The 25,229-nt window shown below is 42.4% G+C and overlaps 1 protein-coding gene across 1 annotated transcript; it reads right to left on the reverse strand.

Annotated features, from left to right (window-relative positions):
- Positions 1–18,672: 18,672 nt before the first annotated feature.
- On the reverse strand, positions 18,673–24,646 carry LOC146561941 (kelch-like protein 10). Its single transcript, XM_085293400.1, has 5 exons — positions 24,316–24,646; positions 22,900–23,386; positions 21,309–21,902; positions 19,255–19,404; positions 18,673–19,020 (listed from the first exon to the last, which is right to left on the reverse strand). Exons 1-5 carry the CDS (start codon positions 24,447–24,449, stop codon positions 18,721–18,723), a joined length of 1,665 nt encoding a protein of 554 aa, XP_085149526.1. The 5' UTR covers positions 24,450–24,646; the 3' UTR covers positions 18,673–18,720.
- Positions 24,647–25,229: the final 583 nt, after the last annotated feature.

Here is a 25,229-nt window from a genome sequence, read left to right on the forward strand (position 1 = left end):
CATTATAGCTGCTTATGCAGTAACCATGGTAACCACGGACTCTGAGCGGCTGGATCGACGGAGGTCAGACGACAATTTTACATGTATGATCTTAAAACAGGACACAGCCACTATACGTGCTGGCCTCATATCAAATGTGAAGGCAGACTGAGTCTATGTTTGACGTTTGTTTATATCTAATCTTCCTTTTCAAACATTTAAACAGCAGCGAGTCTGCAGCTGAGGGAATACAAACTCAAATTGTCGGAACAGGTTTGCTCGTTTCTTGGATTCATTTGGTGATTTATTAAATGTATAACTGTTATTCTAATCTGCTGCTGAGTCTCTTACACTTTTCTTTATGCTGTATATTTTCACGTCTCTGGAATAGTTGGCAGTTAGATAGTCAGCTGGGAAACTCTGTGGAGCTGAGGATATCGTGGATATGCTGACCTCGCTCCGTGGTGTACAGGGCCGTTTACCCTCATGATTAATATTCACAATAAAAATATTAGCCGAACATCATGAAGTCTGTATGTGTTTCATAGTGTCGAACAACCTTTGTACAGTTAAAGGCAGCAGTTACTACATGACGGAAACACCACAGGTCACGCTGATTACTGAACAAAAACCCAAAGATCAGATGTTAAACAGATTTATTTGCTCTCTCTCCTCCTTAAACATGTTTTTAATGTTAGTTATAATTCAGAATTGGCGACTGAAACACGTAGGACACATAAGAACATCAGGAAATAAAACACCGATAAATATAACCTCAGTAAAAGAAGTCAGCGGGGGTTACTACAGCTGTGTACCGGGGCCTGCGCTTTGTCGGTGGGATTGCTTGCGAGGCGAGCGGGTCTATCCCACGCTTTGCCGTGAGACTGGGCAGACATCTCCGACATCATCGAAGCACTTTTGCAAAGAGGCTGTATCTTGACAAACCGACCAGACACATGAAGATTAAAAAATATTAAAACGGTATTTGGTGACACACAAACAGGGTTTTTCAAAGCTCAGTTCTGTTAGCTTCCACATGCCGGTTGTGTGCTAGAAACAATGGCCACCAGGCCAAAGCAATGGTTTTGACTCGATCAGCGTTAACCCTGCCCCCTGAGTTTGATGGGTGAGGCTGACAGATAAAATTATTTCATGATGAGAGCCAGGCGCCAGGACTGCCAAAATGAAATAAATAAATATATCATTCAATAATTAATTAAATGTGTCAATAATTAATTAAATGTGTCAATAATTAATTAAAATGTGAAATACATAAATAATTAATTTAATGTGTCAATAATTAATTAATTACATGTGTCATAACTATTTATTTAATTAATTAATTCCAATTTTAATTAATTATTGACACATTTAATTAATTATTTAATGGTGTATTTAATTAATTCATTATGGCAGTCCTGGCGTTCCATAAACTAGCAAACATCATCATAGCTACATGCGGCTGTCTTCTTGTTTGATGGCAGATGCTCCCTTCACCCTGGCTAAAAAGGCTAAAATGACCAAAGAAAAAGTGGAAAACAGTTAAACATGAGAGGTTTTTGGACAAAGTTTGTGTTTTTTCCATTGTTTAAGCACTGCTTCCAGCCAAGAGTGATACCATATATGCCCCATAGCTGCAGAAAAGGCTAACATTGTTATCTTTTTACAAAAAACAGCTGAACATGAGAGGTTTTTGGACCAATTTTGTGTTCTCCATTCTTTAAGCACCGGTTTGAGCACCGTTTGAGCACCGGCACCGTTTCAAAAGTACCGATTTGGCACCGGTATCGGATAAAACCTAAACGATACCCATCCCTAGCAGTTACTGTTACTGGCATGTCAGTATCAACAAAGCTAGATCTCACACACTGTTAGAGCCAAATAGAAATGTCAGTTTTTTTATCTGAATATTCTAAGTCACATTTAAATACTTTTCAATATTAGTTTTTTTTTTCCTTCAGTTTGCATATTAAGATTTTTTTGCACAGTTCATCCTGTTATTGTTTTGCTGTTATAAAGTGTAGGTAATTCTGCTGATGTGCTCAGGGTTAAAGTTAATCAGAAAAGGAGTTTGAAAAGCAACAGTTTTCTTTTTATAGCTGTTTAATGTGTTTTATTGACAGGAATAGATAACCCGGACTTGAACTGAAAATGTTTTATTTTCAAACTGACAGTTTTGTGTACAATAAATTCCTTTCTTCAGTGTTTAATGTCTGCCTTGTTTTCATTATTGGATTACATTTAAGCTGCCTTTTGGAAATCACGAGTCAGAAACTTTATGTTCTGCAGAAGAGACAGAAGCTTATAGAAAACAATTGCTTTCAAAACACACGGGTCATGTGACTGTGACAAAATCTGAAGTTTTGGTGCACTTCACCCCAGTTCCAACACGTGGTGTACCTGCTGCTTCAAGGTACTGCCAGGCGCCAGAATTCACATTTTTGTCAACCGGAGTGATTTGTAATAAAGATTTGTTTTAGATAGTACCGCTTTAATTTATTAAATGTGCATGTGTAAAAGAAAACAATACCCTCTCTCTGACCTGGATTTAAAGTGTAATCAAATAAATATTATATAGATAAATATTCTACTCGAATAATTACTGGCATAGAGATGTGAGAAGGCAAGATACTGCTGGGTGAGCTCATATATGCACTTGTATAAGCAGAGAGAGAGTGGCACACAGAGCTGCAAACTCTTAAAAATATCTCATTAAAAATATCTTCCTCACTACAACCGTATATTCACATACTGTGATCAAAAAATAAAGCAGACCGAGCTCAAAACCAACTGTAAACCTGTGTGGCTATTATAGTAAATGTAGTAATGTTACCCAGAGATATATTTGAGGGCTCACTTGTGACCCATCCCATGTCCATCCAAGAGAGGTGGGTTAGTGCAGCTCGGACAAGCCATTGTATCTCTGCCCAGAAAGCCAGTTAGCGGCTAGCTGACTAAGCTATCAGAGTTAGCTCCAACGACGGACACAAGTTATAGCAAGGACTGCATGGGACATAACACTTTAGACAGGCGAGGCTGCTTGTGACATTATCCACCAAATTTCCCCTTGTGGGACAATTAAAGGATTATTCTATTCTATCCACTCTGCCATAGCCTGGTTATAGACTCAGCACCCGAGTGCCTTCATTGCTATTCAACCATGTCAGCTTTGACTATACTGCTAACTTTCACACAGGGAGAGAATTGTAGACCTACTGTATGCTAATGTTAAGGATGCATACAGTTCCTCCTTCGTCCCCCGACTGGTACGCCATGTCCCAGTGGCCCCCAGAATTACAGGCCTGTGACTTACACGTCATGAAGACACTGGAAAAATTCATCCAGCTCCAGCCTATTGTCATGCCACAACAGGATCCCCTTCAGTTCCCCCACCAGCCCCGCCTCGGAGCTGAGGACGCCATCATGTACCTGCTCAATCATGTCTACGCCCATCTGGACCAGCTCTCTACCCTCTACACCACAGACTTCATCCACTGCACAGAGACCTGCCATCTTCAGAAGTTTTCTGATGACTCTGTGGTGGTTGGATACATGGGTGATGAGAGTGAGGCTGTGAGTAAGTCCTTTGTCACATGGTGCAAGCAGAATCCTTTGCAGCTCAATGTGACAAAGACCAAAGAATTGATTGTAGGGGTCCTCAGGAAGCACAAACTGGACTCCAACCTGCTGCTGACCTTCTACTGCTCGTCTATTGAGAGCCAGCTGACATACTGCATCACAGCATGTTATGACAGTTGCACTAAGGTGGATAGAGGAGTAGTCAAGGCAACACATATGATGACCTGTGGCCCTTTCCCCTCCCTGATGGACATCTATTCCTTCTGCTGCCTCAACAGAGCAACAAACATCAAGGACAGCTCCCACCCTGGTTTTGACCTGTTCAACCTGCTTCCCTCAAGAAAGTGCTACAGGTGCATCGGCACAAAGACTGACAGACTCAAAAATAGTTTCTTCCCAAAAAGCTATAACCACCCAGAACTCACACGTTCACTGACTTCTTCTCTTTGGCTCTAACGGAGGCGGTTGCATCTCTCTCCCTCTCCCTCATCTTATCTTTCCTGCTTGGTTTCTTATGTCCTTGTCTAGTTTTGTCTAACTTTAACCCTCAGAGAGTCTCTCAGTCATGTTCTATAAAACCTAAAGATGGGCTCTGAGTACCCAGACTGTTCTTATTGAACACAGATCATTGACGGACATTTAGATCTGCTGTAAAATTGGATGCAGCTCGATCGCAATAAACCCAAACAACCACCATTTCTCTCATCTAACTACCCAAGTTACTGCTAGAAGGACCTCAAGGCCGAGGGTGGCTGAAAACAACAAATTCTTCTCCCTTATAACGAGACTGTGTTATGGCTCTCTGCGCTACACCCTTCAAGGCGCAGAGAGCCTAAAAGGTTGGCTGTAGGACTGTTTACTTCTGCCCAACCGGGTGAAGGGACACTCTCTCAGCTGAACACAGGATACACATGCGCACACACACACGTATACAGACACAGACATACCCTCATCCCCCTCCTCCCTCCAAACACCTCAGATACTTGCCTCCAGCGCAGAGATGCTGCAGGACTGGATGCTGCTGTCTACACCGGGAAACTCTTACCCCATACCCACCACATGGTTTTTTTGTTTTCTGTTCTCATACTGATCTCCTACTAGAAGCTCAGTCTGAGATAAGTTCTCTTTTTCTCTCCTCCATGGATATTTAAAAAAAAAAATACTGTCCATATGTATATAGCGCAGCAGAAACTTATAATCATAAAACTGGATATTTATAATTGAGCTATTTGTACATATTACATCTATTTCTTATATTTTGTAAACTTTGTACTAAATTAAAAAACAACATATGCAGTCTGTTACTGTTCTCATTGTCTTGGAGCAACTGTAACCTTATAATTTCCTTAGGATTTGATAAAGTATTCTCATTCATTAGAATCAGAATTTAGATTTGAACATTTTTATTTTTATGTACAAATATTATTTTAATATTATTATTGTGTGTGAGGGTGAAAAGCCCAAAGTTTTGGAAGAGGCATACAGGCACTGTGGAAAAAGTAAAAATGTGTGTGAGTTCTCTAAAACCGTTTTTGTGAACACTTTTCTAAGTACCGTATGTTTTAAAATGTGAAACATGATTTTATTGACATGATCATCAAAGAACATGATTTTTACAGGGAGTGCAGAATTATTAGGCAAATGAGTATTTTGTCCACATCATCCTCTTCATGCATGTTGTCTTACTCCAAGCTGTATAGGCTCGAAAGCCTACTACCAATTAAGCATATTAGGTGATGTGCATCTCTGTAATGAGAAGGGGTGTGGTCTAATGACATCAGCACCCTATATCAGGTGTGCATAATTATTAGGCAACGTCCTTTCCTTTGGCAAAATGGGTCAAAAGAAGGACTTGACAGGTGCAGAAAAGTCAAAAATAGTGAGATATCTTGCAGAGGGATGCAGCAGTCTCAAAATTGCAAAGCTTCTGAAGCGTGATCATCGAACAATCAAGCGTTTCATTCAAAATAGTCAACAGGGTCGCAAGAAGCGTGTGGAAAAACCAAGGCACAAAATAACTGCCCATGAACTGAGAAAAGTCAAGCGTGCAGCTGCCAAGATGCCACTTGCCACCAGTTTGGCCATATTTCAGAGCTGCAACATCACTGGAGTGCCCAAAAGCACAAGGTGTGCAATACTCAGAGACATGGCCAAGGTAAGAAAGGCTGAAAGACGACCACCACTGAACAAGACACACAAGCTGAAACGTCAAGACTGGGCCAAGAAATATCTGAAGACTGATTTTTCTAAGGTTTTATGGACTGATGAAATGAGAGTGAGTCTTGATGGGCCAGATGGATGGGCCCGTGGCTGGATTGGTAAAGGGCAGAGAGCTCCAGTCCGACTCAGACGCCAGCAAGGTGGAGGTGGAGTACTGGTTTGGGCTGGTATCATCAAAGATGAGCTTGTGGGGCTTTTTCGGGTTGAGGATGGAGTCAAGCTCAACTTCCAGTCCTACTGCCAGTTTCTGGAAGACACCTTCTTCAAGCAGTGGTACAGGAAGAAGTCTGCATCCTTCAAGAAAAACATGATTTTCATGCAGGACAATGCTCCATCACACGCGTCCAAGTACTCCACAGCGTGGCTGGCAAGATATATATATATATATATATATATATATATATATATATATATATATATATATATATATATATATATATATATATATATAGTGGTTAAACTACACGCCTTTGGAACAGAGGATCGCAAGTTCGATTCCTGCCTGGGGCGTCTGTATCCAGTAAGGGTCCTAAGGCTAGACCCCCTATGCTAAGCAAGCCTACCGCAGACATGAGCGAGACAGATAAATATGAAGGCATGCCGGCTCGGACGTCGCCCGGATCAACAAGGTCCGCGTCAGGTGTTGAGGAACCAGGGCACCCTGACGAAAAGTGGGCTACTGGAACAAGAAGGCATCGGTGGGCAAGGGACGAAAACAGGGCGTTGTTGGAATGCTACTACGCAAGTAACCCCGGCGGAAGGGGCTACATGAATAGGATGAGGGACCTATGGATTCTTCGATACCCAACATCCACAATGACGGCGAAACAACTAGTAGCTCAGTGTTCCAACATTCGAAAGAAGGGACTGCTCTCACAGCTAGAGATTGACGAGGTACAACACAAATGCTACGGCAAGGAGGAGTCAGGACGCCAGGTCAGGGGGGAGATATCATCACCCCCACCCGAGATTGGGTACATAGCCCCAAGTGCGATAGGAGAAGGATCGTTGAGTGCGAGAGGAACTGACCTGAAAAATAGGATCATGGCCAAGCTTGAAACCTGGATCCCCCGTAGCCGGTTACCAAGATTACGTGAAGTACCCTCAGAAGGTCTGCTAGATGATGTTAATGCAGCACTACGGGCAATACCTACAACCACAATTACCGACACTAACAAGCTGATCTACAATACGGCAGCAGTGATCAGTGAGATGCTTGGTTACAAGTTGAACAGCCACAAGGGGCAGTACCCTCCATGGAGAAGGAGGCTAGAGGGCAAGATCAAAGTAGCACGGAGGGAGGTTAGCCAACTAACGGAGTTGCAGAAAGGTGCGACAAATAAGGTGCCTAAGAAATACAGCAAGCTGTCCATACCTGAGGCCTTGGAAACTGCCAAGCAAAGACTCACAGCCTTGGCCAGCCGCTTGAGGAGGTACACCAGAGAGATAGAAGGCAGGAGAATAAACCAGCTGTTCTCCACAGAACCAGCAAAGGTGTACTCTCAGTGGCAAGGGAACAATAATAATAAGAGAACAGCACCACCAAGGCTGGAGACGGAGCAATACTGGAAGAGCATATGGGAGAAGGATGCAACCCATAACGGCAATGCTCAGTGGCTAGTGGATCTGAGGGCAGACCACAGCGACCTCCCTGAACAGGGTCCAGTAACCATCACAGTGGCAGATATCCAAGAAAGGGTCTCCAGTATGAAGAGTTGGACAGCACCAGGGCCCGACATGGTTCACGCCTACTGGCTGAAGAAGCTGACTGCACTCCACGAGCGTCTGGCAGCACAAATGAACCAGCTGCTAGTTAACGAGAGACACCCAGAATGGCTAACTGAAGGCCGGACGGTCCTGATCCCCAAGGACCCCAAGAAGGGACCGGTCCCCTCCAACTACCGACCAATAACCTGCCTCAGTACTACATGGAAGCTCCTGTCAGGCATCATATCGGCTAAGATGAACAGGCACATGGGTCAATACATGAGCGGGACACAGAAAGGAATTGGCAAGAATACCAGAGGTGCAAAACACCAGCTACTGGTAGACAGAACAATCAGCCGAGACTGCAAGACCAGACTGACCAACCTGTGCACTGCCTGGATTGATTACAAGAAGGCCTATGACTCAATGCCCCACAGCTGGATACTGGAATGCCTAGAATTGTACAAGATCAATGGGACCCTAAGAGCCTTCATCAGGAACTCAATGGGGATGTGGCGTACAACACTAGAGGCCAACTCCAAGCCCATAGCACAAGTTACCATCAAGTGCGGGATCTACCAAGGAGATGCTCTGTCCCCACTGCTGTTCTGCATAGGCCTGAACCCCCTCAGTGAGATCATTAACAAGACTGGCTACGGATACCGATTACGGAACGGAGCAGTTGTCAGCCACCTCCTGTACATGGATGACATCAAGCTGTATGCCAAGAGTGAACGAGACATCGATTCACTGATCCACACTACCAGGCTATACAGCAATGACATTGGAATGTTGTTCGGACTGGAGAAGTGTAGTCGGATGGTAACAAAGAGAGGGAAGGTAGTCAGAACTGAGGGGATTGAACTACCAGAAGGCAACATTGCAGACATAGAGGACAGTTACAAGTACCTGGGGATCCCGCAGGCAAATGGGAACCATGAAGAGGCCGCTAGAAAGGCTGCAACCACCAAGTACCTGCAGAGGGTCAGGCAAGTCCTGAGGAGTCAGCTGAATGGTAAGAACAAGATCCGGGCCATCAACACATACGCCCTGCCCGTGATCAGGTACCCTGCTGGGGTAATAGGCTGGCCAAAGGAGGAGATAGAAGCCACTGACATAAAGACAAGAAAGCTCCTGACCATGCATGGAGGGTTTCACCCCAAGTCCAGCACCCTGAGGCTGTACGCTAAGCGGAAGGAAGGGGGCCGGGGACTGGTGAGTGTCAGCACCACAGTCCAGGATGAGACAAGGAACATCCAAGAATACATTGGGAAGATGGCCCCAACTGACCGAGTGCTCAGTGAATACCTCAGGCAGCAGAAACCCAAGAAAGAGGAGGGAGACGAGGAACCATCATGGAAGGACAGGCCCCTGCACGGTATGTACCACCGGCAGATAGAGGAGGTGGCTGATATCCAGAAATCCTACCAGTGGCTGGACAAAGCTGGACTGAAAGACAGCACAGAGGCACTAATCATGGCAGCACAAGAACAAGCTCTGAGTACAAGATCCATAGAGGCTGGGGTCTATCACACCAGGCAAGACCCCAGGTGCAGGCTGTGTAAAGATGCCCCAGAGACAATCCAGCACATAACAGCAGGGTGCAAGATGCTAGCAGGCAAGGCATACATGGAACGCCATAACCAAGTGGCCGGCATAGTGTACAGGAACATCTGTGCCGAGTATAACCTAGAAGTCCCGAGGTCAAAATGGGAGATGCCCCCAAGGGTGGTGGAGAATGACCGAGCTAAGATCCTGTGGGACTTCCAGATACAGACGGACAAAATGGTGGTGGCTAACCAACCGGACATAGTGGTGGTAGACAAACAGAAGAAGACGGCCGTAGTGATCGATGTAGCGGTTCCGAATGACAGCAATATCAGGAAGAAGGAACACGAGAAGCTGGAGAAATACCAAGGGCTCAGAGAAGAGCTCGAGAGGATGTGGAGGGTGAAGGTAACGGTGGTCCCCGTGGTAATCGGAGCACTAGGTGCGGTGACTCCCAAGCTAGGCGAGTGGCTCCAGCAGATCCCGGGAATAACATCGGAGATCTCTGTCCAGAAGAGCGCAGTCCTGGGAACAGCTAAGATACTGCGCAGGACCCTCAAGCTCCCAGGCCTCTGGTAGAGGACCCGAGCTTGAAGGATAAACCGCCCGCAGGGGCGTGCTGGGTGTTTTTTTATATATTTTATCTTATTCTTTCCCAGTTAAATTTACCCTTCATTCTAATTTGTGTTGTACAGTTATTTCATTTTTAACCTTAATTTATATTTTATTCCTTCCTAGTTAAATTTACCCTTTTTAATTTTTCATATTTATTTCCTGTCTTATTCATAGCCTTTTCCTTTTTTGTTTTTTTTAGGTCACGAGCAGTTGTCCAAGCATTTCACTACATATCGTACTGTGTATGACTGTGTACGTGACAAATAAAATTTGAATTTGAAAGGGTATAAAAGAAGAAAAACTAATGACATGGCCTCCTTGTTCACCTGATCTGAACCCCATTGAGAACCTGTGGTCCATCATCAAATGTGAGATTTACAAGGAGGGAAAACAGTACACCTCTCTGAACAGTGTCTGGGAGGCTGTGGTTGCTGCTGCACGCAATGTTGATGGTGAACAGATCAAAACACTGACAGAATCCATGGATGGCAGGCTTTTGAGTGTCCTTGCAAAGAAAGGTGGCTATATTGGTCGCTGATTTGTTTTTGTTTTGTTTTTGAATGTCAGAAATGTCTATTTGTGAATGTGGAGATGTTATATTGGTTTCACTGGTAAAAATAAATAATTGAAATGGGTATATATTTGTTTTTTGTTAAGTTGCCTAATAATTCTGCACAGTAATAGTCACCTGCACACACAGATATCCCCCTAAAATAGCTAAAACTAAAAACAAACTAAGAACTACTTCCAAAAACATTCAGCTTTGATATTAATGAGTTTTTTGGGTTCATTGAGAACATGGTTGTTGTTCAATAATAAAATTATTCCTCAAAAATACAACTTGCCTAATAATTCTGCACTCCCTGTATAAAACTTTTATTCTTATGCTTTGAATAAACATGTCAGATTTTCATAAAACATTCATTTGTATGTTATAATGTTTTTCTACACCATGTGTAATTTTTATAGAACCTTTCTTTATTCTATGTATAATCATGTATCTTTGAAAAATAAAATATCTAATCTTATCTTTTGTACTTTGTGGTTATTGAATAAATATTAGCCACTGTGGTGGGGTGTGGTCTGCGGTGCGGCTGCAAGGTAGGCGGACGCATGTGGACGACAATCACACCTCGCTGGCTTAAAGTCTGAATTCAGTCCTGACTGTTTGTTCATGTTGGAGTTTGTGGCTGCAAGCTGGAAAGCTGCAGCCAGTGTGTGAACGACAAGCGTGAATAAAGTGCATGCTGAAAAGCATGGAAACATGGTCGGGTCTGCCGTAGATTAATTACAGCCACATATAAACTGATAAAAACAGATGGCTGAAAGAAATGTTTGATGGAAAAAGGAAAAAGAGTGTTGTGCTGCTAAACTTTGAGGTTCTAAGTCACCAATGTTTAAATAAGAAAATGCCAAGAGGAGACTAGCAGCCCTGAGTCTGCATGCAAAACATGAAAACTCCATAGCAGTGATACTTGTTCTTACATAAGTGCAAACATAGGTGGTATTGTTCAAGTGAAACAAGAACATATCATTTTACAGTACATTTTTGCCATCCTGTGATCTCATTTGCCACATTCTCCTAACATCTTAGAGCTATTTCCAAACAAGAATGTTTATGTTAGATTCTGTTTTAACATGTCACCAATTATAATTCTGACTTTGAAGTAAAGACACTTTTTGTTTTGGCTGTTTTTAATCAGTTCCAGTCGTGTTCAACCACCATTTAGATTTACTTTCCCAAACTTTGTGGCACTAATGATTCTGTGTCCAGGTTTAAAACACCTGCTCTCTGAATTTGTACAGAAATTCTAGTGTAAGTCTGAGTTTTGTGCTGCTTTGGAGTATTAGTTGTTTTATATTACCCGAGTCCTGAGTAAAGTGTGGTATAAATGCAGGCATGGTCTCAGTGTTTTCTTCAGTGTTCTGGCTGATGTTGTTGAAGCCACAGTGAGCATTTTTGTCCGTTCACCAGTGTGGCGGTATTTGAAAAATATACATCACGGGTGAAATGAAGATGGTTAAACTGTTACATCGCAGCTTTAATTTGAATTAACGTGTTTGTCTGTCTGCAGGCTTCTCAGCCAGACGAGCTGACCATCGAGGAGCAGGAAATCTTGGAGGTCATCGATGATGGCGACATGGAGGACTGGGTCAAGGTACAAAAATAACACAAACACAGTTATGTAGCAGAAGCACTCTCATGTTTGAGGGTTGGTTGTTTTGTGTATTAGTTCACTCTCTGGCTCTTAGACTGTTTGACAAACATTTAGTTTCAGTTTTTATAAGACCTCGCACCGGTACGGACTATCTACTGGACGTTTTAGTGTTTCTCTGGGATCAGCTGGACTGATGTGGCTTCAGGAATTAGAATAATTCAACTAAAATGCGTGCGGTGCATTGGGGCAGGTCAGGTTGGCCTGGGTGGTAGAAGCTCTGCTGAACATAAAGACAAATCAAAAAATGTACAAATACACAGTTCTCTGCTTCTTTTTTTGGCCCCGCAGCTGTAAAGGGCTGATGGGAGATTCTCGTCACCCAGCCGGGCAGGCAGGTGGGCGGGCATGGCTGAGAGTCTGACAGGGGTCAAGTGGTGGAACGACACTTGACCCCCGACTTGAACGACACATCTCCCTCATGCATGAGTAACACGAAGAACTTTGCCTACTTGGTGTTCAATGCTTTTGCTGTGTAATTATATTGTCTTCAACGTTCCAGCGAATAGGTTCAAGCTACAAACCTATCATTAATTGGTCCTTCGAGAGCCGGAGCCCTGGAGTCGACATTCACCGAGGGGAGAAGAGACACGCTGAAAGACTGAGGTCAGCCAGGAAGTTCCTGTAGTAAAGTCCCGAGACGTGAGAATTTGTCATCGGGCAGGTGGATTAGCTGTCTGTTTTCTCTCCTCGATGAATGACGATCGGCGGGATTCGAGGCTGATATTACATGCTAAGCAACACCAAGTAAGTTTAAGTCTTTGCCACTGTGTGCGGCAAAGCACGCAACCACTGTGTGAGTTTGCGTTGAAATTCTTTATCACTGTGTGCGATAAAGTGCATGATCATTGCGTTGTAAGTCTATGCCACTGTGGGCAAAGCACGCAACCACTGTGTGAGGTTGCGTTGCGGTCTCTTCTGAGCTGATGAGCAAGCTACACATTATCAGATCGAGAGCTGGCTGAGAACTCCTCAAAGAGAGGGAAACAGAACTGTGATAACTGTGATAACTGGAGTGTGCAGCGTTTCCGTGAGCAGTTTTTCTGCATCTTGACTCATGTGTGTAGAGTGTTCATAGCATCAGCATCATGTTTTTGTTATTTGTTTTGTTGGGTTGAAAAATAAATAAACTTGTGATCATACTCATGGATCACCATGGCACATATCACCAGCCATATGATTTATTTATGCACATGAAAAAAGTGAGTGTGAATGTGTCTGACGTCACAGTGTTTTTGTGCGCTGTGTAAAAGTAATTGCCTCCAATTGTGAGAGCGGTGATTCTGCAGGTCACCAGCTATTGTAAAGAAAAAAAAAGAGTGAAAAAGAGACAAAATTTACATTGTAGATGAAAAATAATCATAGGAAAAAGGTTTTGTGTTGATCAGCCAAGAACAACTACAATTTCATTTTCTGCTTTTAAGAAAGGAAACATGCAGGCCAAGTTTCTGGCTGACTTATTTACGGTGCCATGTGTTTCTCAAACTCACAAGCGAGCTCTCACTCCTCCCTGAAGACAAGGAATGCAGCTCCAAAGAGCAATAACATGGCAGATAAAGAGACAGCAGCAAAGTCCTGAGCAAAGAGTCCCAGCAAGCAGCAGCAGTGTGGACGAACAGCATCAGAGAAGAAGAGCAAACCCATCACCCTGCCTGATTGGATGAATGGCACTGTGTTTCCAACAAGCTGCAACTTCACTGTGCATGTGACAAGAACATTTGAGGAGAACTGAGGAGACTGTAGGAGTTTGACATTTGCCACTGTCGCGGTTCGAATTTTTGAGGAAGAGACATAGGACAGAAAGTCCATAGTGGGTCAACACAAATGATTTTATTAAAATACATATGTGGTGAAGATGGGCTCTGCAAAACATCAGGCTCAATCTCCCGCCTGACAATAGGTGGGTGTGATATTTATACTTATGATGACCAGTAACTCCAGTGAGGACATATTCTAAAAAAGGAACCGCTACTTCCTCTGTTCCTCCAGATGCTTCCTGTTATTCTACTCTCTGCACTTCAGAACAGAGCATGAGCATACCGTTTACAAGCAACACAAGTCTGTGTGCAGGCAGACTTATGTCTGTATTTTAACCTCAGTACATGACCTCACTCAACAAACAAAGACATTTTAGAAGTATACTTCCTGACTCCGTTTGAGTCATCTGTTACCAGGCAAACTCCAATGCAGCAGGCTGCTGAATGCACACAGGCAATATGTAGTAAATTATACTGTAAACATGTAGGCAACCTTTCAATAGCTGAACTTTGCTCCATTGATCGGCCAGACATCGCGCTGCCCGTAGCTTCAAACCATTAATTAACTTGACCAAGCTTCAACCCTTTAATTATGCAATATGTGTATAACATGATTACAGTTGCACCTGCAATGAAAGATTATTATGTGCTTATGCTAACACCTGAAATACAGACTTTAATATAACATCATCAGTTTCAATAAATGTGTCAATGAAATGACAATAATGATAAATCATAAATGATGCAACAGTAATAATAAGGATTATGAATAGTAACATAGATTATGAATGTAAAATAATATTTCATCTCTATACTCCTCCTCTTTGGCCTCGAAAAGGCCAACACTCCTCTTATTGTCTCACTCCTCGGGCCACGCAGCCGCCTCCTCTTTGAGTGAAATGATGCTCTGCGATCCTTCTCTTCTTTCTTCAACTTCCCAGGTAGACTACTGGTTAGTCGTTGCACGGGTCAGAGGGTTTATTCTGCCTCTGTTTTGCCACCCGTGTTATTTGGAGATGAGCTTGTCTCCACCAAACTCTCATCTGCTACTGCACATTGAGACCAATGGAACTAGGTCCCGCCTGTCCCCTTCAACTGGACTGCTGTTGTGGTACGAGCCGTCACTTTTGGAGCTTGGCACGCTCCCTTCATCCCTCAGGTTCTCATGTTCCAACGCTGCTGAAGATTTAAGGCAGAGCACGTCGTACACCTTAGTTGTCTTCCTCAATGTCCACGATGAATCTCTCATTTTATTTAAAACGTTGCTGTGGGAAGACTCCTCTCAATCTCCTGCAAGCTCAGTAGCACAGCTGCCTGTACTATTTCTGCCGTTCCTCAAGATGATCACTGATCCTCCTCAAGCCTCTATCCTGGCCTCCGCTTCCATCCTGTAGGCGCCCTTCCTCACTCACTTCTCGTCATGGCACCTCACGACACCTACAAATTAAAATGACCCTCCTCTTGCACCTGGCTTCCGCCATGTGTCAACTCCCTACTGAGACCTGTACAAGAATGTTACACATTCTCTCTAAAACAATCTCCCGCCAACCTGTAACCCTGTGTAAAAACATTAGTCAGCAGTTACATGTTAAGCTCATTTAACTTCATCTGCTTCTCTCACCCCAACCGGTCGCAGCAGATGGCCGCCCCTCCCTGAGCCTGGTTCTGCCGGAGGTTTCTTCCTGTTAAAAGGGAGTTTTTCCTTCCCACTGTCGCCAAAGTGCTTGCTCATAGGGGGTCATATGATTGTTGGGTTTTTCTCTGTATCTATGAAGCGCCTTGAGGCGACTTTTGTTGTGATTTGGCGCTATATAAATAAAATTGAATTGAATTGAATTGAATTAACTCCCAGCTCCACCTGGAACCTGTATCCTGGAAAACAAATCTGTTAAATCAAACATCTTATTTACAACCAACTATAAATCATGAAAGCGATAAAGTATTCAGCATAACAGACAAGTATCATGTTCAGGATTTCTCAAATCATTAAATCACTATTAGTGCCACAATTTATTTTATCCACAATTTAATCAGTGACTTCCTTAAGCAATGTCACTCCACTTGTTTTATCACTATGAGCCCCCTATTAAACTGTTCCATAAAAACTGCATCTCTTATTTGTTTTCTCATGTCCCTTGTCTGTTTTGTACCGAATCCTCCACATGCACTCTTAACAAAAGCAAAACAAACATTAGCAACACATTGACCATCTCGGGTTAGGCGTCAGCCCTCCACATTCCAGAGGTGCTATAAAAAGATTTCCTGTAAAAAGAATCACACTGTTTTCAAGACCGGATGTGTCTCCCCCCATATTCACTCCCCTGTAGTATTCAACATTTTCCCAAGAACACAGTTTAATAGCATCACCAACTCATAACCTATAAACACAGTTTCTTCACACATAAGCCCAGAAATCCTGTAGTAGGAAAACATTATTAGAAAACATTAACTATTTGTCCAGTTATAAATCACATATTCAAAGCACATTAAGAACTGTAATGCTGTAGAGAAGAAAATGCAAATGTTAACGCTGCACAGGTGTATACACCCTTTCTCACAGTAATCTCTGTGAGCAACACAAACCCCTGAACAACACACCTGTTAGATTCACAAACACAGAAAGTGGCATTTAAAAGTTAAATCGTCATGCAACCTCAGATGTTGCTGTCATCCTTCTGCTCCTGTAAAAAGAAACACACATAAATTCATCCACCCTTTTGGCCTATCTAGGTGGAGGTTAACCTTGAGTCGTGGTCAAGTCTTGTCAGCTTTTACCAGTCAGTCAGTTTGTTTTTATTTCCAGTCTTTCATTCATTCATTCATCCATTCTTTGCTGATAGTGGAAACCATCGCCGCATTTAGATTTCCGCGCTCAGCAAAATGACGTCATTTCAAAAAGAAAAACTCATGACTCATAAAGTCACAAACATGCTGCCAGCTGCTGTTTGCAGTAAAGTCAAGCTGTGTGTCTAGTATATTTGTCATGTGACTCCAGACCTTTATTATAAACATGTAAGTGACTAAACTGGGAAGAAAGTCAGTGTATTTCACCTGTATCTGTGTCACAGATACTAAAAACTTTCTGGTTTCTCAGCAAAAGTAAAGGAATATATTAAATTTCAATTCTATTTAATTTACATAGCAACAAATCACAACAACAGTCACCCCAAGGTGCTTTATATCATAAGGCAAAAACCCAATAATAATACAGACAAAATCCCACCAATTAGATGACCCCCCCCCCCCCTTCCTTAGAGCAAGCACTTAGTGACAGTGGGGAGGAAGAACTCCCTTTTAACAGGAATAACACTCCAGGAGTTCCAGGCTCAGGGAGAGACAGCGATCTGCTGTGACTGGTTTGGGGTGAGGGGAGGAAGACGGGAAAAAAGACACACTGTGGAAAAGAGCCAAAGATTAATAATAAATAATGATTAAAAGCAGAGTGGAGCATAAGAAAATAAATCCAATAAAACCACATCATGGGAAGCCTCCGGCAGGCTAGACCTATTGTAGTGTAACTAAGGGAGGATTCAGTCACCTGATCCAGCCCAACTATATGCTTTATGAAAAAACCCCCCCAAAAGGTTTAAGCCTTAACAGTAGAGTGTGTCTGACTCTGGTTGCACAGAAGAGGGCCCCGAAAGCTGAAGGCTCTGCCTCCCTTTCTACTTTTAAAAATCCCTCAGAACCAAAAGTATATTTGATGACTTTATGGTGTACATTTGTGAGTTATACCAGGGAGTCCATTAGCTCTAAATTTGAGGAGCACAGTATGCAGACTTGAACGCACTGAAGATGTAACACTATTAACAAGATAATCAACCTCTGTGGGAGTAGCGTTTAGGTAGCTCCCCTGCACTGTGTTGGCACATGGTTCATTGAAAGCATCAACTTTCCCTCACTGTGATGCACAACAGTTTAACAGTAAGACTTTATGCCTAAAACCAGGACTTTGAAACTTCATTTAACATTTTAGGTGAATTTCTTGTTTAAAAACAGTTGCTTCTGTAGTGTTATAACAACATTTTTGTAAGGACACTGTTTTCATTTCCCCTCCCTTTAGGACCCTGTCATCAAGATACCATTCAGCAATGTGTACCAGCATGTGTGCACATACCGGGACCTGTACTATAAAACATTTGAGCTTCCCGCCTGCCCACCTGGTGTAGACCCGATCGTCACCTACCCTGTGGCTTTGAGTTGCCACTGCGGTCGCTGTGCCATGGACACATCTGACTGCACCTTTGAGAGCCTGCAACCTGACTTCTGCATGAATGACATCCCTTTCTACTACTAAAAGAAGCTCAATCATATTTAAACACATTATACAGAGTATACGGAAGCTGCCCTGTTGTTTAGAATCAACCAGTAATTACAAAAAAAAAAAAAAAAAAGTTTCTGCTATCGAAATAAACACATGATGAATATTTCTCTCAAACAGTGTCTTAAAAAAAGATAAAAGGTAATTGACGCCTGACGTCTGAAAGTTGACGCCACAGCTGGAGTAACTTTAACTTTCCTCATATCTTAAGGCCAGCAGAGATTCAAAATGACATCTGTGTAAAATTTACATGGAAAAAAGTTCTTTCTGTAAAGTGATATATAACCTAATTCAACAGTTTATGAAGAATTTATGTCCCATTGCTAGTTTCAAGTCTTACTGATGTGACACGATGCATTCACTTCATAAACTGTGGATCCGATTACAGTCAGCCTTAGTAACTCTAATTTGTGACTCTAATTGGATTTCATCTACTTTAATTGGACATTAAAGTAGGCAAGAAAACTACATTGAAGATGGTTGAGCTGGCTAAACGCTGGTGGTAGAGATGAAGATGGCGGCTTGAATGGATCACCTATTAGTGAAGAAACGATTTGACTTTTACCAATGGGATCTTAATATCATAGCTGTTAACCTCCCTTGTGGCCATAAAATGTGGAAGCTGCAATGCCCATCATGTTGAAAAGAAAGTTCAAGTTCTCTGTTCAGCTAAAAGAGACTTTTTCACTGGGATGTCAGACCTCAGGATCTTAAGCAGAGAAACAGCCAGTTTTTTATTGATGAAAAATGTATTTCTTTATTTCTTTATGTGAAATAATTATGGAAGATAAGCAGTCAGATCGGGGTGTCGCTTCAGAACGCAACAACTGACAGCACCTTGGGTCATCCCTTTGTCGCTGACAATGTACCACCTGTTGGTCTTTTCATCATAGCACTCCAGATTGCAGAATAAGCCGCCATTGTGGAAACCTCCAACCACATACAGCTGGTCCTCCAGCACTGCAATGCCGAAGTTTTTACGAGGGTGTAACATGGGAGCAACGTTGCGCCAGCGTCTTGTTCTTGGGTCATATGCGATGACACTACGCAACTGAGTGATACCGTTAAAGCCACCAACCTGTGCAGACAAAGGACTTGTTACAGTCTGTAACGTAAAAATGTTCTGTTGTAAAAAAGTAAATAGGTCTCCAGATTCCAAAATATCTGATTCTAGGGTAATTATAGAAATCACATTCCAATAACCCAGTACATGGTACTTGGAAAATAATACAGACTCCCAAATACAGGTACAGTAAACATTCCATGTTTGAATTTCTGTCCGTAATAAGAGTATGTTTTAAGCTCTTCTTACTACAAAGATTTCGTTATTGTAGGCGACCACGGCTCCCCCAGTCCTCCCGGTTTCCATGGGTGTGATCAGTGTCCACTGGTTGGTGTCAGGGTTGTAGGACTCAGCACATGACAGAGGTTCATCTTCAGTAAGACCACCACAAATGTACACCTAGAAATTAAAATCAAGTTTAAGTCAAAATTACTAGTTAGTTTGTTTGCTTGCTTGTTTTAATCAATTTTAAATCATGCCTTTTATCTGTTTTTGTTTCTAATGTCTCTGTAAAGCACTTTGAATCACCTTGTTGTTGAATTGTGCTATACAAATAAATTTGCCTTGCCTTGCCTTGCCTTACTAGAATTTAATGTTTCAGCTTCCAGAAAAAACTTACAAACACTAAAAAATGTCTGTGAAGGTTCTCAGTCATCCAGGTCATCGTATTCTAAGGAGCTTGGAAAGAAAAGCATCTGGACTTCTTTAAGTTGCTTGAAGACTTTTCACCTCTCATCCGAGAAGCTTCTTCAGATCTAAGAGTCAAATGGTGGAGAGTCCCAGATTTAAGCCCTGTGGGAGTTTCCCCCCAAGAGGGACAAAGGACCCCCTGATGATCCTCTACCTAATTACATGAGCCAAGGTGTGAAAGAGGGTGTGGGTCACAATCAGCCAGGGTTTCAGGTGAGCTCATTGTGAAACCTGGCCCCACCTTATCAAGCGAATTCCTGAGATCAGATGGCCCAGGATGTGAGTGGGCGTTAAGACGTCTGGGAAGGGAACTCAAAACTGGATTATAGATGGCAGACAGCTGGTGTCGTAAGCCACCGCCTCTGTTCAAAGATGGTCGCTCACAGTGGTCATAAATGGCTTCTTTCACTCCTCTTTCAAACAATCTGTCCTCCCTGTCCATAATGTGAACATTGGCATCCTCGAAAGAGTGACCGTGGTCCTTTAGATGCAGATGGACTGCTGAGTCTTGTCCCGTGGAGGTGGCTCTTCGATGTTGTGCCATGCGCTTGTGAAAAACTAAAACTGTTTTCATCAGATTTCTGTGTAGCTACTTTGCATAATAGTAGTAAAAATCTAAAAATGATGGTGTTATCCTAAAACATTTAGTTTTAGCAGAGGTTTGCTGCATTTATTTTCTGTATTTTGCAGACTTAAAAAATATGGATGCAGAAATTATAAAATTGCTATTTTTCACGATGTGAGGGTGAAGTAACCATAACCTTCTCCCTGAGCTGTTGGAATAATGGTAATAGAAATATTTAGCTTAAAAATAAAATATTATAAAACTGATACAATTCATAAACTATTCATATTTTCCACAGAAAGGTCCAGTGATGATTAAGCCCTCAAGCTGAAAAGTACATTTGCAAATCAGTGCCATGTTAAGCAAAACAAATAAAACAGGAATAAAGAAATTGCCAAGCCATAATATTCTTTTTAAAAAAACATATGTTTACTGAGATTAAATTAACAAAGAGATCCCAACCGAACCAAAAAAAACCAAAACAATCCTTTGCAGGATTGTTATAAGTTTGCAAGAAAAAAAGTACCAACCAAGGAAAGAATGTCTTTCTCAATACTCATGACATAAATCTAAAAAAAATAAATAAATATTCACTTTTTAAAAATTACTCCCATTGGCCAGCTTTATAAGACTATTAAAAAATGTTTTTTGCACAGAAACTCACAGAAAAGTAATATTTTACTGTGCTCTCATGTTCCAGTGCATAAATGCGTTGGTTGGCTGGCTCCAAAAGATAATAAATCCCCATATGTTGTAAATCCAACTACATAGCCTTAAAAATCATTTTTACAGCCAGACACAAAAGGCCAAAAAAAACCTAATCCATATGGATAGTGTCCTGGCTACAATTTGGGTTTGTGACTGCTTTGGGACGTGTACTGACAGATTAAGGCAGTGGCAGGTGCATTTCTAATGGAATTATGTGACTGTACATTTTATTGACGCAGCTTGTTAACCAAGGTTGTTAGCATTACCAGTTAACTTTGTCCACCACTTTCTCCACAAAACCAACATGGCAGAGATCTTCCACTACCTCAATTCCACTTACCTTGCCGTGTAGTGTTGCAGCACCAGCTTCTGCCCTGCGCTTGTGCATCGATGCAATCATAGTCCACTGGTTGGTGTCAGGCTCATATCGTTCTGCAGTTTTCAGTTTCTTTTGGTTTTGGCACCCGCCCATAGCATATATGCAGCCATTCAGTGTGGCCACACTGAGAAAGCCCCGCTCTTCATGCATCGGCCCCACCTCTGTCCAGGTTTGGTTGGTGAGGCTGAACCTTCTCACATGACGTGAATAGCTTGTGAAATCAAAACCTCCGATGCAATAGACACATCCATTGAGGTAAGCACAACCGTAGAATCCCAGAGAAGCATACCGTGTCCAGCTCAGCGGCACCCAGTGGTCAGCTCGGACATTGTACAACTCAATCTTGACACTTGGGAAATGACTCACCCATCCACCAACGGCCAATAAGACTTCAGACGGCAGGCGTGTTTGGGGCATAGGTCTCTCCACAATGGACTCATTTAGCATCTTCATGGCAGTGGTTACCATATCCATGCATGCCGGACTACTACTCACCACATCATTTCTGCTCACAGTGCCAACCAAGTACTCAGTGGGTATTAATAGTAGGCGGACCTGGATGAAAACAAGAATCATAAGGGGAAAAGGCAAGAAATACAACATTAGACTGTATATAAGAGTTGGATGTAGCCACCATGCCACCACCCATTAGTGAAGTATAGCACTATCCCTATAATCAAAATGTCATGGAATCACCCAGATAGCTATGGTAGCTCCTGGCATCGCCTCCAATCAGCTGTGGCATTGCCCTTAAAGACCCTAACATTACCTGTAAAGAGCCACAGCATCACCTGCCAAACAGCAATGGCAGGTCATGGCATTACCTCCAAACAAGCAGTGGTGCCACAGTCAAGCTTCAATGCCATTATCTGAGCACTGAGTAACCTCCTGCTGTAGAAACAGGTCCCACAATGAGGGTGTGTCCTGTTGTAAATGCCTAAGGTCCAGTCAGTAAGTTCTGGCAGAACACGATGGGCATAGTCAACTTTTCTGTCAGAAAAGCTAAAGTGCAGTTCAGACACATTATCAATAATGCACTTCTGAAAGTACAAAACAACGGCCAGTTTTATCTGGACGCAAGTGTAAATAATACTTTTACAATTTATTAAGGACTAAATGATGAGCACCTTCTGATGCACACTCCCAAGTGAATTAGAAACAGCCCCCCCACCCCCACCCCCAATGTGATTAAGAATGAAGAAGAATGATTCCCCTACATTAACTCTATTACCAAGCCTTAAGTTTGAGTAATTCTGCCATTGCAATTTTAGCTTTTTACACGTCAGCCATAAAAGGCTGATGGGCGAGCAGGTGGGCGGCCTGGACACCCAACTCTGTAAACACAATAGTGTACAATCAAACTTCTTTTTTTTTTTTTTGCATCAGGCATCAAGCTTATGTTTTATTTTTTATTCCTGATTCAAATTGCTACAGCGGAAGTTGCTTTCTATACTTTCAAACTGTACCATTCATTCAACAGCCCCTCACTGAGTAATAAACAAAATAAATGCACTTAGAGGTGCAATTAAATTGATATCCCATTTTCAGTTACCTGCTTGAGCAGTGCGGGCATGTCACACCCACGTTCCACAGGGGAATAGTTGATCCATCTGAGAATGGCCTCAAACACAGTGCTCTCCTGCTTCACATTGAGCTCATCATTCTCGATAAGATCTGATAGTTGCTGCACAGAGAGCTGAAGGAACTCCAAGGAGAGTGCACCAACCTCTTCAAAGTGATGGAGGATGTAGAGAAAGGCCTTTCCCCTGAGGTCAGGACAGTTGTGTAAGTGTGCCAGATTGTAGATACTGACGCAGTTATTTACACAAAGCTTCCTCTCCAGGAAGTCGCAGCAGGCTTGAATGACGCCAGTCACGATAAAGTGGTCTGCTTCCGCCAACAGCTCCAGTACATTGTCCTCCGTCACCACAACAGATTGGGTGTAGGCATATTCCAAAATGAGGCTCATTGCTTTTGGAGACACAGTGGGGAAGTTGTAGACCTTGTTTGATGGTAGTGGTTTGTAGCAGAAGAGATCCCTGTGCAGATTCAGATCAGCATTTTCACATTGTCTCTCTGTCATGGAACTTAAAAAGTACCTGATGTCGTGCAGCTCATAGTTAAATAGCATTTGTATAATTTTTCAGCTGCATGCTTACTTGAGCAAACTGTGATCAAAGAGATATGAAATTAAAGTAACAAAAATCTAAAATGACTTTATTTCAAATGGGCAATCTCCTATTTAAGGTCATCTATTCAGACGTGCAGAAAAACATTCAGCATTGCTGCTATGTTTAGACAGACAGAAAGATATAGAGTTGTCTAGGCATTGTAGCAAATATTCCTATACAGTAACAGGGTTAGGGCGACAGGGGACAGCAGGCATTAAATAGCTGCAAATATAATAACTGAATTTCACATTATCAAATTTACTGACTAGACAGAATTGGAAAGAGCAGACATGTCCCAATGCAACAGAAATGGCATATCATTGGCCACCTCTCAGTCTGGCCCCAAATTGATTACCTGCCTATTTAGACATACAATTTCAGCTAAACTGGTGAAGGCACAGCTAATATCACCACTGATGTGGTCCTTTTGGTGCAGGCCAGTTTGTGCACAAATTTATTAGAACTGCTGCTGCTGTTGTCGTGCTGATGAAATATAATGAGAAAGCCAGTTTATAGCGTCTGTAATCTTTCAAACTACCTCTTAACGGCTCATTGTGGAGTCAAACACAAACCTACACTATATATGTATCCCAACAAACCTCCCAAAATAAATAACTAAATAAAAATACAGGACTGATTTTTTCCCCCCTAAAAATTGCTCCAGAACATTTCTAGTGGTCAAAAAGTACAGTGTAACATTGAAACCTCCCAATACCTGCTGCACTGTGTTACATGAAAACTTTGAAGTAGGATAAATGCAGAACCAAACCACAGCCAAACAACACAGGCCTGCTCACCTGAAGTATGCACTGCAGTTACAGAGGATGATCCTGTGAATTTTAAACTCAACATCTCCAGCTCGGATCACAGAGTCACAAACCTCTCCATCCAGAAAAAGCTCCCTAAAGACGGTACTACGGGCGCTGGTCATTATTCAGATGTTACTCAAGATGTTTAAACTTCTAAAAAATCTCCTGTTTAGTGTTTTCCTTTAGAGATCTGCCTACAGTTTGTGAGGTACTTTGTCTAAATTACTGATTACGTTAACTTATGCTGCCTGGAAAGTGTCACTACTCTGTTTATATTTGAAAATCATAGTGCATCATTCCGTTAATTGACTGTGCACGTTAGCATATGCTACTTCCGGTGCGGAAACGCCTTTGGGGAGCTTTGTTTCCGGTGTCCTATTCGCGCCTGGTTTATGGTCCAAAACAAGTTAAGCAAATGAATGAATCAAGCGGCAATTTACATTTCTATAGATGTCTTGGGCATTTACCCAATATATCTGTAAATGATGTTCATCGACTTGTTGATATTTTTTCCCTGCACCTCAGGGCAAAAGAGAAAAGGGATTCAAATGTTATATTTCTCAGCTGTCCCTCGTTTATCGCGGGTGTTATGTTCTAAAACTAACCAGCGATAGGTGAAATCAAGTTGCCAATTTTATTTTTTGACGGTGCAAAACGTTTCGTGGACATCGTGGACATCCAGTACTGCACTTCAGAGTCACACTGCAGCGATTCTGTACTGTACAGGAGAGACGTCACGGAGGAGATCGTCTGCAGCGATCAGGACACAATGTGACATAAAAAAAAATAAGCATGCAAACTTGCACTAAAAAAATCTGCGAAACAGCGAGGTGAAAGGTGAACCGCGTTATTAGCGAGGGACCGCTGTAATTTTGAAGGTAAGTCACAACATACTCTTCGTA

This window comes from Mchenga conophoros, linkage group LG12 (assembly GCF_057382185.1).
Source record: "Mchenga conophoros isolate Kocher_MC1m ecotype Shallow Benthic linkage group LG12, M_conophoros_male_GT1.1, whole genome shotgun sequence".
NCBI lineage: Eukaryota > Metazoa > Chordata > Actinopteri > Cichliformes > Cichlidae > Mchenga > Mchenga conophoros.

Coding starts and splice junctions, on each gene's coding strand:
- LOC146561941 (XM_085293400.1), bottom strand. CDS start 24,449: ATGACCAGCGCCCGTAGTACCGTCTTTAGGGAGCTTTTTCTGGATGGA. Junction 21,903..22,899: donor TGCCCGCACTGCTCAAGCAG/GTAACTGAAAAT, acceptor GTTTTCATCCAG/GTCCGCCTACTATTAATACC. Junction 19,021..19,254: donor ACAATAACGAAATCTTTGTA/GTAAGAAGAGCT, acceptor TTGTCTGCACAG/GTTGGTGGCTTTAACGGTAT.